At 39.7% G+C, this 16,259-nt stretch overlaps 3 protein-coding genes across 3 annotated transcripts in view; 2 read left to right on the forward strand and 1 right to left on the reverse strand.

The window, feature by feature from the left end:
- LOC131299425 (uncharacterized) overlaps positions 1–12,218 on the forward strand; it is a 38,969-nt gene extending 26,751 nt beyond the window's left edge. Inside the window, exons 11-15 of the mRNA XM_058324962.1 lie at positions 109–456; positions 890–1,127; positions 7,453–10,130; positions 10,225–10,415; positions 11,588–12,218. Of these exons, the coding sequence (XP_058180945.1) occupies positions 109–456; positions 890–1,127; positions 7,453–10,130; positions 10,225–10,415; positions 11,588–11,930 (3,798 nt within the window). The 3' untranslated portion in view covers positions 11,931–12,218. The remainder of the gene's footprint in view (positions 1–108; positions 457–889; positions 1,128–7,452; positions 10,131–10,224; positions 10,416–11,587) is intronic.
- On the forward strand, positions 2,206–3,807 carry LOC131299448 (uncharacterized). Its single transcript, XM_058325005.1, has 2 exons — positions 2,206–3,359; positions 3,674–3,807. The coding sequence occupies exons 1-2, from the start codon at positions 2,741–2,743 to the stop codon at positions 3,706–3,708; spliced, it is 654 nt and encodes a 217-aa protein (XP_058180988.1). The 5' UTR covers positions 2,206–2,740; the 3' UTR covers positions 3,709–3,807.
- A 1,681-nt stretch (positions 12,219–13,899) lies between the features above and the next one.
- Positions 13,900–15,628, reverse strand: LOC131299602 (protein SLOW GREEN 1, chloroplastic-like; the record flags this gene model as incomplete). Its single annotated transcript, XM_058325188.1, is given in 3 exon segments — positions 13,900–14,983; positions 14,985–15,232; positions 15,235–15,628. Coding segments are annotated over 3 exon segments (744 nt in total), but the record flags the coding sequence as incomplete, so codon positions are not given.
- Positions 15,629–16,259: the final 631 nt, after the last annotated feature.

Genomic DNA, 16,259 nt, shown 5'->3' on the forward strand with positions numbered 1-16,259 from the left:
GTTGTGTGCCAGTACCAATTCTTTTGGGTCAAATGTTATGATGTTATGCATCCCAGTATTAGCTCAGATAGTTTATTCTTTGTTTCGACTTTTTCTTATCATGTATAGGATGTATTGTTGTACAACTTTTTTGGATCATCACCTCTGAAAAGTCAATGGAGAGTAATATATGAGTTCATGAAAGAACAAGATTTGCTGGATACTGATACTTGCTTTCCAAGTTTCAATGAGGCAAGACATAATATCCTATGTTCTGAACTGAAGCAATTATATGTGGCAATCACTCGCACAAGGCAAAGATTATGGATTTGTGAGAATATTGAGGACCTCTCCAAGCCTATATTCGACTATTGGAAGAAGAAGAACTTTGTCCAAGTAAGAAAGTTGGATGATTCACTTGCTCATGCAATGCAAGTTGCCAGTAGCCCAGAGGAGTGGAAGGCGCGGGGTATCAAGGTCTGCTTAATCCCTCCCAATATTACTGCTGCTACAATTGTTACAATTAGCGACAAAGCATAATATTGCTATGGTTGATGTTATTTCTCCCAACGTCCCTGTTTATCTACCATTTGGGGGAATTCAACTTCTTAAGAAGACGAAAGTATAACACTTGTAGATTTTAACTTCCCAATATCACCTTGAACTTCTACATGTTTTCCTCCATCCCTCTTTCGAGTTTTTTTATTAATTTCAAAAGACAAGGACAAAGTTATGATATCAAAGCAGACATTGTTTTTGGAACAACCGAAGAGAAAAGTGGTCTAAAAAAGAGGGATGGAGGGTTTATTGTAACCGTCATGCATTTTTGTGCAGTTGCTTAGCCTTTCCTAATTTCTGTGGAATCCTGTCTTGGTTTTACTTACAAGTATTACCTCCACATGTTTTTCAGCTCTTTCATGAGAATAACTATGTGATGGCGACGATGTGCTTTGAGAGGGCAAAAGACACTTTGTGGGAAAGAAGAGCTAAAGCTGCTTGCCATAGAACAGCTGCAGACCATATGCGTGGTTCAAATCCTGAAGGTGCTTCTAATGCTCTGAGGCAAGCTGCTGATATATACGAATCTATTGGTGATGCCGAATCTGCAGCCCAATGCTTTTGTGAATTGGGGGAGTATGAAAGGGCAGGTTGTGTTCTTTTTCTCATGTACATGTTAAATCCAAGTAGAAATAATAGTCTGTTTTTCTTCTTCTCAAGTACATGTAAAATCGAAGTAGAAATAATAGACTAGAATTGAAACATTTTAAGCCACTTTAACAATTTTAAGTGGCCTTCTAATTTCAACTTTTTGTAAAATTGTTCCTTTCCTTAATGGGAGCAACTTGTATTTCAAAACGGACCAAGTACCAAGAGCTAATTAGGTATTATCATATGAGATGTATCAACTATACTAGTTACATTAGGTGCATGGTAGATATTTTGCAAAGGGGAATTGTTAAGTTATTGGTTTATATGTAATTAGTTGTACTTTACATTTAATCTCTTATGTAAGTAGATTAGGAGATAAGGGTCTAATGTGTAATTAATGTTTACATTTGTATAAGTATAACGTAATGAGAAATAAACCCTAAGTTTTGGGTCTCAATTCCATCATCTAACTTTACATGGTATCAAAGCACACGATCTAGTGACCAACAACGACTGGCTCACCTTGTTGAGTCTTGTCGGCAATTAACGAACAGACCTGTTCCATTGTCGGCAATCAACGAACAGCCTTGACGATTAGATTTGAGGACCCAGTTGATTTGTGACGTCCGACGAACTCAGATCTTGAATTCTGATCGTTTCTTCGACGTCACCCATACTCGCCGGAGATTCGCCAGCTATTTCCAACGTCGTCTGGCCTTGCCCAAGACTCGCCGATCATTACCCGGAGTCGTCCTTGCTCCTGCTGGACTTTCCGACCAGTTTTGCCATCATCCCAGTCAATCCCGACCAGTTCCGACGCTGCACAGCCATTTCCGGCGCCATACAGCCACTTCCGACGCCGTACGACGCCACTCCAGACTTTTCCGACAGTACCCCAGTCGATTCTTACCTTTTTCTGACGCTGTACAACACTCGGTTGCCTCTGGTTCAGGTTTCTTTGTTTTTTTTTAAGTTGGAACAGATTTGGTGTCTTTATTTGGCTTGGGTAAGAGTTATTTACACTCTTGTTTGAGTTTGGGTCCGAATAATCAAGTTTGTTCGTTTGTCATAATCTGGGTGTGTTAAAATGTCAGAGGATAAACAAAAGGCTTCCGCTAGTACGAATGATGAGTTGAGTCGTGTAGGGACTCTAGATAATTTTTCTCTGGATATTTGCCATATTAAGTTGGATGGTACCAACTATTTGATTTGGTCTCGTACTTTTCCTTTGGCTATTGAGGCCAAAGGGATGTCCGAATTCATTGAGGGCCTTGTTACTCCCCCTGTTGAGGCGGTCGAACTCAAGAAGTTTAAATCTCGGAAATCGTTAGTTATGACTTGGTTATTTAACTCTATGAGAGCTGATATTCGCCATACTTTCCTGCTGCTTGATACTCCACATTAGATTTGGACTACTGCAGCCCAGACCTATTCTCAGCAGGGTAATGATGCACAATGTTTTGAGTTGAGGAAGAGGCTCCGTACATTGGAGCAAAATCATCGTTCTGTTGCTGTGTATTTTGCTGACTTGAGTGGAGCTTGGGGGGAGTTTGATTATTATCAAGGCTTTCAGGCTGTTTGTGCTGTGGATGCTACTAATTGGCTAAAAAGGATGGAGAAAAAGCGTGTTTATGATTTTCTTGCTGGTCTTGATCTGGAGCTTGATCCGATTAGAGTGCAGGTGTTGGGTCGTGTTCCGTTTCCATCATTGGGAGAGGCCTATTCTATTGTTCAGCAGGAGGAGAGTAGGAGGGGTGCTATGTTGCACCCTCCTATCTCTGATCGTTCTGCCCTGGTTGTTACTCCTCAGGGTCATTTTGGTTTTGATAGCGCGCCTATTCTCCAGGGTGGCAAGTCACAATCTGGTACTAGCAGCGGGCCTCCTGATCGTGCGTCACTCCAGTGTGATTATTGTCACAACACTGGTCATACCAGGGTTTTTTGTTGGAAGCTACATGGCAAGCCCTCTCGTGGGCGCGGGGGTGGACGCGGTGGCCATGGTCGTGGTCCGGTGCGTTCTCGGGCCCAGGCTCATGTTTCAGAGTCTTCAGTTGGCACCTTGCCTGATTCTGGGTTTAGTTCTGAGATTCAGGCATCATCTGATCATGTTGGTAGTTTCTCTCAAGGGGAGATACAAACTCTTAGGCGCCTTATGGCTCGGGCTGATTCTCCATCTACTATAGCTTCCTCTTCCACAGCAGCTCCTACTTCATCTTATTTTGCTCACACAGGTATTCCGACTAATGCATTTATTGCATCTTCTGCTATTCCTTGGATTATAGATTCTGGTGCCTCAGATCATATGACTGGGTGTTCCTCTGTGTTTGATTCTTACTCTACTTGTTCTGGTAAAGATAAGGTCCGAATAGCAGATGGGTCATTCTCTGCTATCTCAGGGAAGGGTTCCGTTCGCTATTCTCCTTCTATTTCTCTATCTTCAGTTTTACATATTCCCAACTTTGCCACTAATCTTATGTCTGTTAGTAGCCTTACTCGTTCTGCAAATTGTTCCGTGACCTTTTTTCCTACTCATTGTGTCTTTCAGGAACTGGATACGGGGAAGGTGATTGGCAGTGGTAAATCACATGGTGGGCTTTATTTTTTGGAATCTGAACCTCGTCCACCCATGTCATGTGGTCTTGCTCTGCAAGCAAATATGGGTCCAGCTCTTACTATGTTACATTAGTGGCACCGTAGATTGGGTCATCCCTCTTTTGGAATTTTAGAGAAACTTTTTCCTAATTTAATAAAGCATTGTCCTTGGAGTCAGTTTTTTTGTGAAGCCTGTGAGCTTGGAAAACATAAACATTCATCTTATGCACCTATTAATAAACGGAGTGTGTCTCCTTTTACAGTTATCCATTCTGATGTTTGGGGTCCTTCCCCTGTTACCTCTCTTAAAGGTTTTCGGTGGTTTGTCATTTTTATTGACTGTTATTCTCGTGTTACTTGGGTGTATTTACTTAAGTCAAAAAGTGACGTTTTTTCTTGTTTTAAATCATTTTATGCCATGGTACGCACTCAATTTGATACGAATATTAAAATTCTCCGTAGTGACAATGGGACTGAGTATATAGATAGGAATTTTAGGACATTCCTAGACGAAAATGGCATTCTTTATCAGACAGACTTGTGTTGACACTCCACAACAAAATGGAGTTGCTGAACGCAAGAATCGTCATCTTGCTGAGGTAGCTCGCTCTCTTTTATTCACCATGAATGTTCCCAAATTTTTTTGGGGAGAGGCGATTTTGACTGCTACTTATCTTATCAACCGTATGCCATCTAGTGTTCTCCAGTTCCACACTCCTATTGAGTGTCTTCCTCCCAGTTCTCGCGTCATCACCCTCCCACCGCGGGTGTTTGGTTGTGTGTGTTTTGGTCATGCCCCTCATCCCTCTGGTGGCAAGTTAGGTCCGAAAGCCCATAAGTGTGTCTTTATTGGGTACTCTCCTACCCAGAAGGGCTATAAATGTTATGATCCTCACTCTAGAAAGTTTTATATTTCTATGGATGTTACTTTTTGGGAAACAGTGTCCTTTTACTCTCCCTCTACTCCATCTCTTCAGGGGGAGTATCGGCAGGAAGAGATGAGGGAGGAAGAGACCTCTTTTTATAACTATGGTGAGGGGGAGATGAAACAATTTAGAGAGGAACCAATATCTGCTGAAAGAGCAACTCATGACATTGGTGACAATATTGAGGAACTACCACAACGACTGAAAGGGTCTAACTTAAAGACCTACATTAGACAGAAGAAAGGAAAGTCCTCATGTGTAATACCATCTTGTCAATTACAATCCCCTGCTCCAGTTCCGGATTCCTCAACTGACTTATCTGGTAATGAATTTTCTCATATTGAACCCCCCTTTATTGAGTCTGATAATCTCCCTATTGCTCTTCGGAAAGGTGTTAGGTCATGTACTCAACATCCCATCTCTCAATTTGTCTCGTATGATCGTTTATCTCCTTCGTACCATGCCTTTGTTTCGTCTCTTTCTTCTATATGTATTCCACAGAATTGGCAGGATGCATTTATAATACCTAAGTGGAAAGGAGCTATGGTAGAAGAGATGACAGCTTTGAAAAAGAATGGCACTTGGGAGCTAGTATCACTTCCAGGAGGTAAGAAATCAGTAGGATGCAAATGGGTTTTCACTGTTAAGCAAAATGCTGATGGTACAGTTGAGAGATACAAGGCGAGACTTGTTGCCAAGGGTTTTACTCAAACCTATGGTATTGACTATGAGGAGACGTTTGCACCAGTAGCAAAGATGAACACTGTGCGAGCTCTGCTTTCTTGTGCTGCCAATTTGAATTGGCCCCTTCACTAGTTTGATGTGAAAAATGCATTCCTCCATGGTGAGTTAGAAGAGGAGGTGTATATGGATGTACCACCAGGTTTCTCTTCCTCTGAGGCTGAAGGGAAGGTGTGTAGATTTAAGAAGGCTTTATATGGGCTGAAGCAATCACCTAGAGCATGGTTTGGCAGATTTTCCAAGGCTATGTTAGGATTTGGATACAAACAGAGTCACGCAGATCATACTATGTTCATCAAGGGAGGCGTTGGTAAGGTTGCTGTCCTTATTGTGTATGTTGATGATATAATAATGACAGGCAATGATGTGAATGAAATTCTTAATCTCTAATCTAGTCTGGCTCAAGAATTCGAGATTAAAGATTTGGGATCACTAAGATACTTTCTTGGCATGGAAGTGGCAAGGTCTGATAGAGGTATTTTTATCTCCCAACGGAAGTATATACTTGATCTTTTAGAAGAAACAGGTATGTTGGGCTGTAGACCTGCAAATTCTCCTATTGAGGCGAATCATCATCTTAGTGGTAATGTGGGGGAGTGCACTGACAAAGAGAGATATCAGCGACTAGCGGGTCGACTGATATACTTAGCTCACACTCGACCAGATGTTACTTATGCAGTGAGCGTTGTTAGTCAGTTTATGCATGATCCTCGTGCTTCGCATCTGGATGCAGTTTATCGTATCTTGAGGTACCTCAAATCAGCTCCAGGAAAGGGAATTTTGTTCTCTAAACATGGTCACCTGCGATTGGAGACATTTACTGATGCTGATTGGGCTGGTTCTGTGGATGATAGACGCTCTACTTCTGGCTATTGTACTTTCATTGGGGGAAATTTGGTTACTTGGCGAAGTAAGAAGCAATCAGTGGTCGCCAGGTCTAGTGCAGAAGCTGAGTACAGAGCTATGGCTCATGGCGTTTGTGAACTCTTGTGGCTCCAAACCTTGTTACGTGATTTGGGATTTACTGATAATGGTCCTATGAAACTCTACTGTGATAATAAAGCTGCCATCAACATTGCTCATAATCCTGTTCAACATGACAGAACGAAGCATATAGAGATTGACAGACACTTCATTAAGGAGAAGCTGAGCGCAGGTTTGACATTTATGCCTTTTGTGAGATCTGAAGATCAACTGGCCGACATATTCACAAAAGGGCTTGGTAGCAAGAGTTTTCATCCCATCGTGTTCAAGTTGGGCTTGATTGATATCTTCGCACCAACTTGAGGGGGAGTGTTCAGTTATTGGTTTATATGTAATTAGTTGTACTTTACATTTAATCTCTTATGTAAGTAGATTAGGAAATAAGGGTCTAATGTGTAATTAATGTTTACATTTGTATAAGTATAATGTAATGAGAAATAAACCCTAAGTTTTGGGTCTCAATTCCATCATCTAACTTTACAGGAATTCATATTCATAATTTCATATACATAGACTATATTGATATGTAGAGGGTGACTGTATTTCACAATTCGCAAATGCATATTCTCAGTGACATAAAAACATAAAATGCTTGCCTTATTCTATTCTTGAAAAAAGACACCCCCTAATGTTTCGTTTGAGTTATGCAATAACTGCTGTTATGAACAATTAGATCATTGTATAGAATGTTTGAAAGCTAATAAATCTTGAACTTTCTTTGTTGTTGTGTGTGCATGTGTGCAAGTGTGGATTAATAACTTGCTTGGGTGTAAGGGAATTTTTTTGGCTGAAAATATGTTTCAGAAAAAAGTAGTATAGGATAAGCTAGGGCGTTCTCTTTCTTGGCAAATTTCTGAGCCATGAAAGGGCTCCAAAACAAGGCTAGAACTTTGATCTTATAATAAATTGTCTTGAGACGGTTACAGCAGCAATATGCCTGCTCTGGTTTGTTTTCATCTCGTTCTGGTTTTATATTTTGCATTTTTCAAGTCTTGAGCATTTAAATTTAAACTTCAAAATCAGTAGGGACTTGGGAGTTTACACAATCTGACATACGGCTTATAACTTCTTATTATTGAAGGGCGAATTTATTTAGAAAAGTGTGGGCAATCTGAGCTGGAAAAAGCTGGGGAATGTTTCTCTATTGCTGGTTGTCATAACAAGGCTGCTGAAGTTTATGCTAGGGGAAATTACTTTTCAGAGTGCTTGTCAGTTTGCACAAAAGGAAAATTATTCGACATGGGCTTACAATACATCCAGTACTGGAAACAACATGCCCCTCGAGATCATGCTATGGCCAAACGAAGTAGTGAAATTGACAAAATCGAACAACAGTTCCTTGAGAGTTGTGCACTTCACTATAATGGAATCAAGGACAATAAATTGATGATGAAATTTGTGAGAGCTATTACCTCAATGGATTCAAGGCGCAAACTCTTGAAGTCTTTGAATTGCCTTGACGAGCTTTTAATCATGGAAGAAGAATCCGGAAACTTTTTGGAGGCTGCAGAGATTGCAAAGACTATAGGAGATATTCTACTTGAGGCTGATTTGCTAGGGAAAGCGGGACGCTTCAATGAGGCATGCATGCTTATCCTAAAGTATGTCTTTGCCACTTCTATGTGGGTATCCAGAAGCAAAGGTTGGCCACTGAAGCATTTTCCGGAAGAGAAGGAGATTTTAGATAAAGCCAAGTCATTTGCAAAGAATGAATCAGATCTCTTCTATAAATTTGTTTGCTGTGAGGCTAGCATTTTATCAAATGAAGAAACCAACTTGTTCTCATTGAACCAGTATTTGAATGCTTCTCATGGTAATAAAAGCCTCACAGGTGAAATCTTATCCACTCGAAGAATTCTAGACGTTCATCTGCATTCAAGTGCATCAAAGTATGAATGGGAAGATGGGCTAGCAGCGGATTTGAGTGAGCATTGTGAACAGAGTGTATCACAAAATCGGGTTTCTGTTGGAACACTGATTTGGATTTGGAATCTTTGGAAAGAGAAGGTTGAGAATATCTTTCAGTGCCTAAGTTGTCTTGAAAACCAGGACTTCAGTCAGTGTATCAACTACGGTGACTTTTGTTTGAATTATTTTGGTGTTCGGAAGCAGGTGAATAACATAAGCTATGTTATTTTGAACTCTGATGCGTATTGGGTGAAAGATATTACAGACAGGTTTCTTCAGAGGAGTGGAAAATTGGTATCCAGTGACGCTCGCCATTTTGTTTCTGCTGCCAGGAGTCATTGGCGATGGGAGTTACTTTCTGTTGGTCTCAAGGTGTTGGAAACTCTTGAAGCACTTCATAAGCTCTCAGTTAAGAATTCCATGTCTGGTTTTTGCCAAAGCATCAGTCTTGTTTATATATTTGAGGTGGCGAAGTTTCTTCTGGGATCCAAATATCTTGATTGTAAATACCACGATGCGACATTGTACAATTTTCTCAATCTATCTGCTGGATATTTTGAGAAAGTGTTTCCTTTAGACCGGCAGCAATCATTAACCAAGGATATGACTTCTCTGAGGACGAGTGAGGTTTCCCGGAATTTACTTGAAGAGGTTGTTCTTGAAAATATTAGCTTCAAGGGTAAACTAACCTATGGGCAAATTGGAAGGGTGGTAATGATATGGCTTGGTTCTGGAAAGCCAACTGAAGAAATTTGCAAGAAAATTTTAAAGAGGTTTGATGTGAATCCTTTGTGGAGAGAAGTTATCAATGACCTAAGTGGAAACACAGAATCAGAATCTTCACGGGAATCCACATCAGGCAATTTAACCGAGGCTCCAAGGGAGGAATCTTTTGTGTATAAGTTTCACAAAGCTCTGGAAGATACTTACAATGCCAATTGGAGAGAATATGACTATATATCGCCTAGTTGTTTAATGTATCTTCTTGAGAGGCTTTTGATACTGGCATACTCCTTTCATGGATTCCTTTTCACCACAAAATCTTCTTTCGTTGAATGGCTAATTTGTGAGCAACCAAAGTCCAACCGAAGGGCTGATGTAGCAAATTATATGCATTTACCTACAAGCGGCATTTTTGATTTTGCGGCCAGTATCATCGAACAGATCCTTTACAATAAGCCAGTTACAGTAGAGTGGATAAAAAAATCCAAGCTGAATTTTAATTCCTACTATCCACTGCTGTTGTTGAGGCTGGTTGTTATGCTCTGCTTGCTTTTTTTGAACACTGGAAAGTATTATGATGTACTTTTTCAGTTGCTGGGGAGGAATGATATTATGTCACGACTACCGAGGGAATTCTATGATGTCTTTAGGAGAGCAAGGAAGCATGTAGATATGAATATAATTGCAGAAGCATTCATGAAGATTGGGAATCCTCTACTTACAGTGAGATTGGGAGAAAATTGTTCCAAATTTATATCTCCAAACGGGCCACACGCCATTTTTGTGGACTTGAGAGTTACCCACAGGAGAGAGGACATTATGGAAGTGTTGTTTCCAATGGACAACAAAGCCCCTCGAGGTCACCCTGTCTCTGTCATGATGGATTCTACCAATTCTTGTGGTAAAGAACTTCCTTTGAGCAATGAAAATCAAGAGAAGACTCCTGAGGCTCTATATTCAGAATCAGCTACTTTGGCTGATCAGAAGATGAACAGTGAGAATATAAATGAAGGCAACCTGCAAATGATTTCTGGGTTCTTTGGGGAAATATCTAATGCTTTGAAGGCTGTAGATAACAAAGGACAGGGGAATGTAAACAATTTTGTGTCAAGCGTCTCAAAGATAAAGGTAATGCTTATTGCTTGATATTTCGTTTTCTGCCATTGTAAATAACTGGATAATGATGTTTAGTAGATTCCTTTTTATGTTGTATGTCTTTCAGGTAGAGGTAGAGAAAATTGTAAATCTCATTTCTGTTGCACTGACCAAGTCCAGTGAGAAGTTGTTTTTGAATGAAGATGGATTTCCTGTTCTCAAGCCAATAGAGGGTTGTAACGCGCCGGTCACCCCGGCTGACATGTTTTCAGTGATGCTCGATGAATTTGAGCAGCTATCTTCTGTGCTGAATGTCAGGTGTGTTAAAACTTTATGGTTGTTAACATTAACAGTTTTCTGTTTTGTATTGACAAAATAACAAGAGCTAAGTTTTCTTTTCTTAGTTAAAAATAAAAGAACGAAACCATATCTGTGGGCACGTGTCAAAAAACTTGTTTTAAAATCAATTGTGGAGGTCACTGAAAAGGTTGCCAGGGAGAGGGAGTTTGTCGGCTGAAGATGGGGGGTGGTTGGAGTGTGTCACCTCATGCACTGGATGTGGTGGCCAGCTGCTTCAGGTGGTGGAACGTTCATCGGAGGTGGTCACTGGAAGGTTGGGTCCGACGGTTGTAGTTGGTGGCCGGATGGTTTAGCTAGACCCTGGAGGTGGTGGCTGGAGGGATTCCGACAATGCTAGGGGGATGGTGAAAGGTGGTGGGGAGGAGATGGTGAAAACTTGTTCTGAAATCAACGGAAAACCCTCCTTTTTTTAACAACGGTTGACAACTTTGAAGTGTTACCATTCTTTTGGAAATGACAACATCTCAAAGATGTTTGTTTAAAGTTCCAAATGTTTCAAAAACAGAAGCAAAGTACACGAAAAAAAATATTACCATTATACCCATTATCATTATTGAGGCTTGGGTTTACTTGTATGCTTTTCCATCCATATACCTATAACGCATACATAGAATTCTATGATCTTCGTATTTGGTTTCTCACTAATTTCATTTGAAATAGGCATCAGTTGACTGTCTTAAGAGAGTGTCTTGTCGATTTTTGGGAATAGACTGATTGGAAACAACTAATTTGCTTCAGTGCGTAATTTTGGAATCTGGTTAGAACACAAGACGTGATTGATGTACTAATTCTGGATTTTGGTGCTGTAAGTGAGCAGTATTACTATATTATTATCTTTCAGCAACTGGGTTCTAAGTCTTGTGAAACAATGTAATTAGTCAACCCTTTATTTCAGTAATATTTTCTGCAAAACTTCTAACAGTAACTTGGTGGCCCTAGGTAATTTGTATCATCATATTCCCGTCAAGTGAACTAAATTTACAGTGTAATGCTTTCATAGTGTTTTGAATCTGTTTCTAAATCTAAATCATAAGAAGCATTTGCAAGAACAAAATGCGTACTTCATGCGTGTCTACTTTATCATTCTAGAGAAATACTGAACTACCTTGACAGAATTTATTGATCTCCAGTGACAGTGAATTAAAGGAAAATGCTACAGTGATCACTTCATTTTTGAGAAACTTTCACTTGAGAAGGCCAAAGCTGGAAACTATGTTAAATCAGCTACGCATGCCTAATGATACAAATGCTGACAGCGAGGCATCCGAGACCAGTAAATCGGATGAAAACAAAGGCAATCACAAGGGTGAAGAAACTAGCACAGCTGACAAAGCCAAGGCTTTGGATGCTACTGTTGTTTCTGGAATGCAGAACAGTGGAAACAGTCAGGACGCTGAAACCAACAAGGGGAAGGGAAATAACAAGTCCAAGAAGAAAAACAAGGGGAAAGGAGGCCGGAAGAATAAAAAATAGAGATACATTCTGTCATGATTCTAAGGTTGTGTATAGAATCAGATTTTTCTTCTTTAGATGTTTGGGTATTAATGCATCAATCTGTAGTTTTTTGTATAGTGTTCTCTAAGATGGGGGGAAAAATCTAATATAGCCAGATGTATTTTGCCGTCTTGCGGAACACTAAAGTTTCTATGATTAGAATTGCTGGATGTGGAATACTAGTGATGCAGCAATAGTGCTTTTGACTGGTGAACTTTGAAGTTACCATGCCCTATATGAAATTAGTTGCGGTCATTGTTAAGAGCAGAATTCCCATTTTTCTTTTCTTCCAAATCTGAGAATTAGCTAACTAACCAAGCTTGTGTTTTGATATTGAATGTGGAAGGATTTGTTGAGGAAAAGATGAAAACGATTGCAAAAAGATTACTCTGGAAGATCAACACCCAGCTTAAGTGAATGACTCTAATTGAATGCCATAATAAAATCAAAGATGAGTCACAAATTTCGGCAGATTTTGGGTGTACGATCAAGCTGCAAGTGTTCTGTAATAACTATTTAAAAATAGTTGTATAAATCGTTCTGATCATAACCGGTGTCCGACATTAGAACTGATCAACTTGACGACTACGATAAACAATAGTAATCGACCTTGAAAGAGAGTCTGGAAAATGAATGCCCAATTACACAGTACATTTATGACAATTAAGGACATAGAACTGTAGGATTGAAAGAAGGGTTCCAACATTGTGAAAGGTAAGTCAAGAAAGATATGCAACGGAGCTAGGCCTTCACCATTTGCACCTTAATTCTCATAGGAGCGCATTTTTAACAAAACCTAAGTCTGCAGAACTTTAGAAAGAATTGACTGAACAATGAGACCATTACCAGTCCAATAGGTAAACCTATTTTGTATATTAGAACTCCTGAAATTCTACAGGGCCTCTCACTAGGTGGTTTGTTCAAATGAAACAGCAGTTCTGTTATTTCACATCATAGAATCAACACTATCGAGAGTTTGAAATAAGACAATTACGGCCCGTTTGGATGAATATTTTGTTTTGGGTGGATATAGAATGATGGTGGATTTGAAGGTGGATATGTAATGAGGAGTGATATATTAAGAAGGGAGGTCCCACCTCATAAGAAGGGTGGATTTGTAATGATATGTTTGGATAGTTTTTTAAGAAGGGGGATTTGGAAGGTACATATGATGAGATAAGATATCAAATGACTTAATTGCCCCAGTTTATTAATTTAATAGATAATAAAGATTAATTTCATTATAATTAGAATATATACGTATTTATCATTATTTTTTGGATAAAATAAATTCATTTTATCTTTACAATGTTGAAACCTTATATTTATTATGATATTTTTTGAAAAAATTTAAAACTAAATTTTATAAAATAAAATCCTTATGTATTTATTTAGAGTGGTTGAAAATATGTGAGTGGTAATTTAAAAAAAAACATAATTCATACATACATACATACATAATACATATACACAGTCCTTCTCTTCTAAGGACCACCTTATTTTAACTAAAATGCGGACCTCCTATTTCTCCCATTTTCTGATCTAATTTCGAGGATCCGAGCCACTCAATGTGATCAAAATATGATTTTAAGGGTACCCATAAAAAATCAATAAAAAAAATGACAGGAAATGACTTCATTTGAGTAGCTTTTATTTGAACCGTTCAATAAAAATAAACAAAAACTGCTTGGATGAAGCTCTTCACAATCTTTTTTTTGGCTGATTTTTCTCAAGTACCCTTAAAATCACGTTTTAAACACATTGAGCGGCTTGGATTATCTAAATTCGATCGAAAAATGGAGATCCGCATTTTATTAAAATGAGGTGGTCCTTGCGAGAGACTGACTGTATATACTACACACACACACACACACACACACACACACACACATATATATATATATATATATATATATATATAATGTTATTGCCTTCTTTACCACCGAAATCCCAAAATCCCCTCCCCATTGTGTACTTCACCACCTGCAACCAAATTCCCAAATTCCTCCCCACTATATACACCCAAATACCCTAAATTCCCTACACTTCACCACTGAAAAACTCAAATACTCAAATCTCCCTCAAAATCTCTTTCGATTACAGGCAGGAGAGGGCCCTAATGAAGGAGCAGAGGAAGAGGGAGGGCGGGAGGAGAGAGAGCAGCTCCAGCGATGAGTGGTAGTCTTTTCTATAATTTTTTTTCTTTCTCTTCTGGTTCAAGGGGGAATTTGGAGGGGTAAAACAGTTTGAAAACCCCAGATTTGCCAAGGCTAGGGTCTGACCTCTGCTTCATAAATCCACTTTCAGGTGGATTTGAATCCGGTACAGTGTTTATATCCGGCTTCCTCAAAACTCAACCAAACACCGAATTTGAGTGGGACAAGGACTACAAATCCGGCCACCTCACATATCCACCTTCTTCTCCGCCATCCAAACACCCCGTTAAGCACATGAAGCGGCTATCTATCATCATCAAGAGGGCCCAGGTCATTTATTTTTCATGTCACAACAGTTGCTTTCCTGTTTGGTAAAAAACATTACATGAAATGGCAGCACTTGTCAAGATGAACTCAAAGTGTACAATTTGTATTGACCAAACTCTCATTTGAGATAACAACGGTACCTGTCAACAAGATAATGCATTATTTGCCACAAGGCAAGGCAATATATCTTTAAAATTCACTTGGAACAAGAGTTCTATTTGTTATTGAAGTATCCTCTTTGATGATTGACATCACTTGTGTTGATAGAAATAACAAATTTACCAAGCAACAACTATCAAAATTCAAAAGGGGCAAGGGTGTTACCCGGTTGCGATCCTATATACTTAACCTTCCTATTTCAAAAGAGAGAAATCCTCACCTCTTGAACCATTATTCCTCATAACTTAAGCTACTGATCACCCAAAGATTCAACTACAAAAACCCAATTCAATTCTCCTCCTCATTTGTACCAAATACCTTCATCCTCGACAATGGCGACCTCAAGTAGCCCTTCACCTCCACCTTTTTGGGTGAAAGCTTTTGATACTTGGGAAAACTCCTCCATTGCTTCCTCGTTCCTATCAAGCAAGCTATATATTATCCCTTTACAAAAGTAAGGTCTAAAATCATTAGGATCTTCTCTTCCTAGCTCCTCGAATCGCCTCAGCGCCTCATCCACATTCTTCTACAAGAACTGAATTTGTGCCATGATTAGCCTCACATCTCTTGCCTCCTGCACCTTATCCCCCTCTGCAACCTTCAACGCCTCTTCCAACTGCAAAACCACCGTGTCTCCCTCCCATACCTGTCCATTAAAAAGGCGTTTTTGAACAATGCTTCAAAGTCGAGTGGATTCAGCTTGAGAATCTCTTCCAACACATCTCGTGCATCTCGGGTACTTCCCATTTCGCTCAGCATTTTCGCCATTAGAAATTTCCACTCTGTTTCCTCCGGTTGAGCCAAAACCAACTTCTTCACCATCTCTATAGCCTCCCGGTCCTTCCCTACCTCCATCTCCTGCTGCAGCAGCTATTTCAAGGACTCCACCGCACCCGAATTCGAGTAGAAAAGCTCCAATTGATCATCCGATTTATCCTCTTCCTGTTCTTGATTTTGATCAATTTTTTCCTCTATCAAGATTGTTGGGGTGGTTTTGGCCTGAGCCAGAAACTGATGGAATTTGGCAGCCACAACGGTTCGAAGGGTTCAGATTATGGGGTTTGGAGAAGAAGAACCAGCATTTCTTCAGTTGGAATTGGATGAGGCTTTGACCCCAATGTGGAACCCAATTGAGCGATTAGAGAGAAGGGTTTTTGAGATTGTGAAATGGAGATATGAAGGAATGAAAATGGTGGTGGTGGTTTTAGGGAGGGTTTGAGGGTGGTGGAGAGTGAAGGGGTTCTGAGGTGAAGGATTGGTGTGATTGATCGGATAGATAGAGCTGAGTCCATTTTGGATGGTGGGATTTACTTTTATTTTTTTCGGAGACTTTGAGTAGAAAAGGGTTGTGAGGATTTTTAGGGATTTTGGGTGGGTAGATGAGCCTGGTGAAGTAGTTTTTATTAGGGTTTTTGAAGGTGCATAGGAGAGCAATTGGGAAGCAGGCTAGCTGCCCAGAGGGGGGTTGGTGTAGGGATTTCTGCTGTTTAAAAGTAGATTGCGCCCCCCCCCCCCCCCCCCCCCCCCCCCCCCCCCCCTTCCCTTAAAGGAATATTTTATTCATTTAATTTCTAAAGTGTTTTATCTTTTATGTTTAATTTATTGTTTTATCTTTTATTTATATCGTTTTACTCATTTATTTATTTAATATATTGTATATCTTTTT

This window comes from Rhododendron vialii, chromosome 9a (assembly GCF_030253575.1).
Source record: "Rhododendron vialii isolate Sample 1 chromosome 9a, ASM3025357v1".
In the NCBI taxonomy this organism is placed as follows: domain Eukaryota; kingdom Viridiplantae; phylum Streptophyta; class Magnoliopsida; order Ericales; family Ericaceae; genus Rhododendron; species Rhododendron vialii.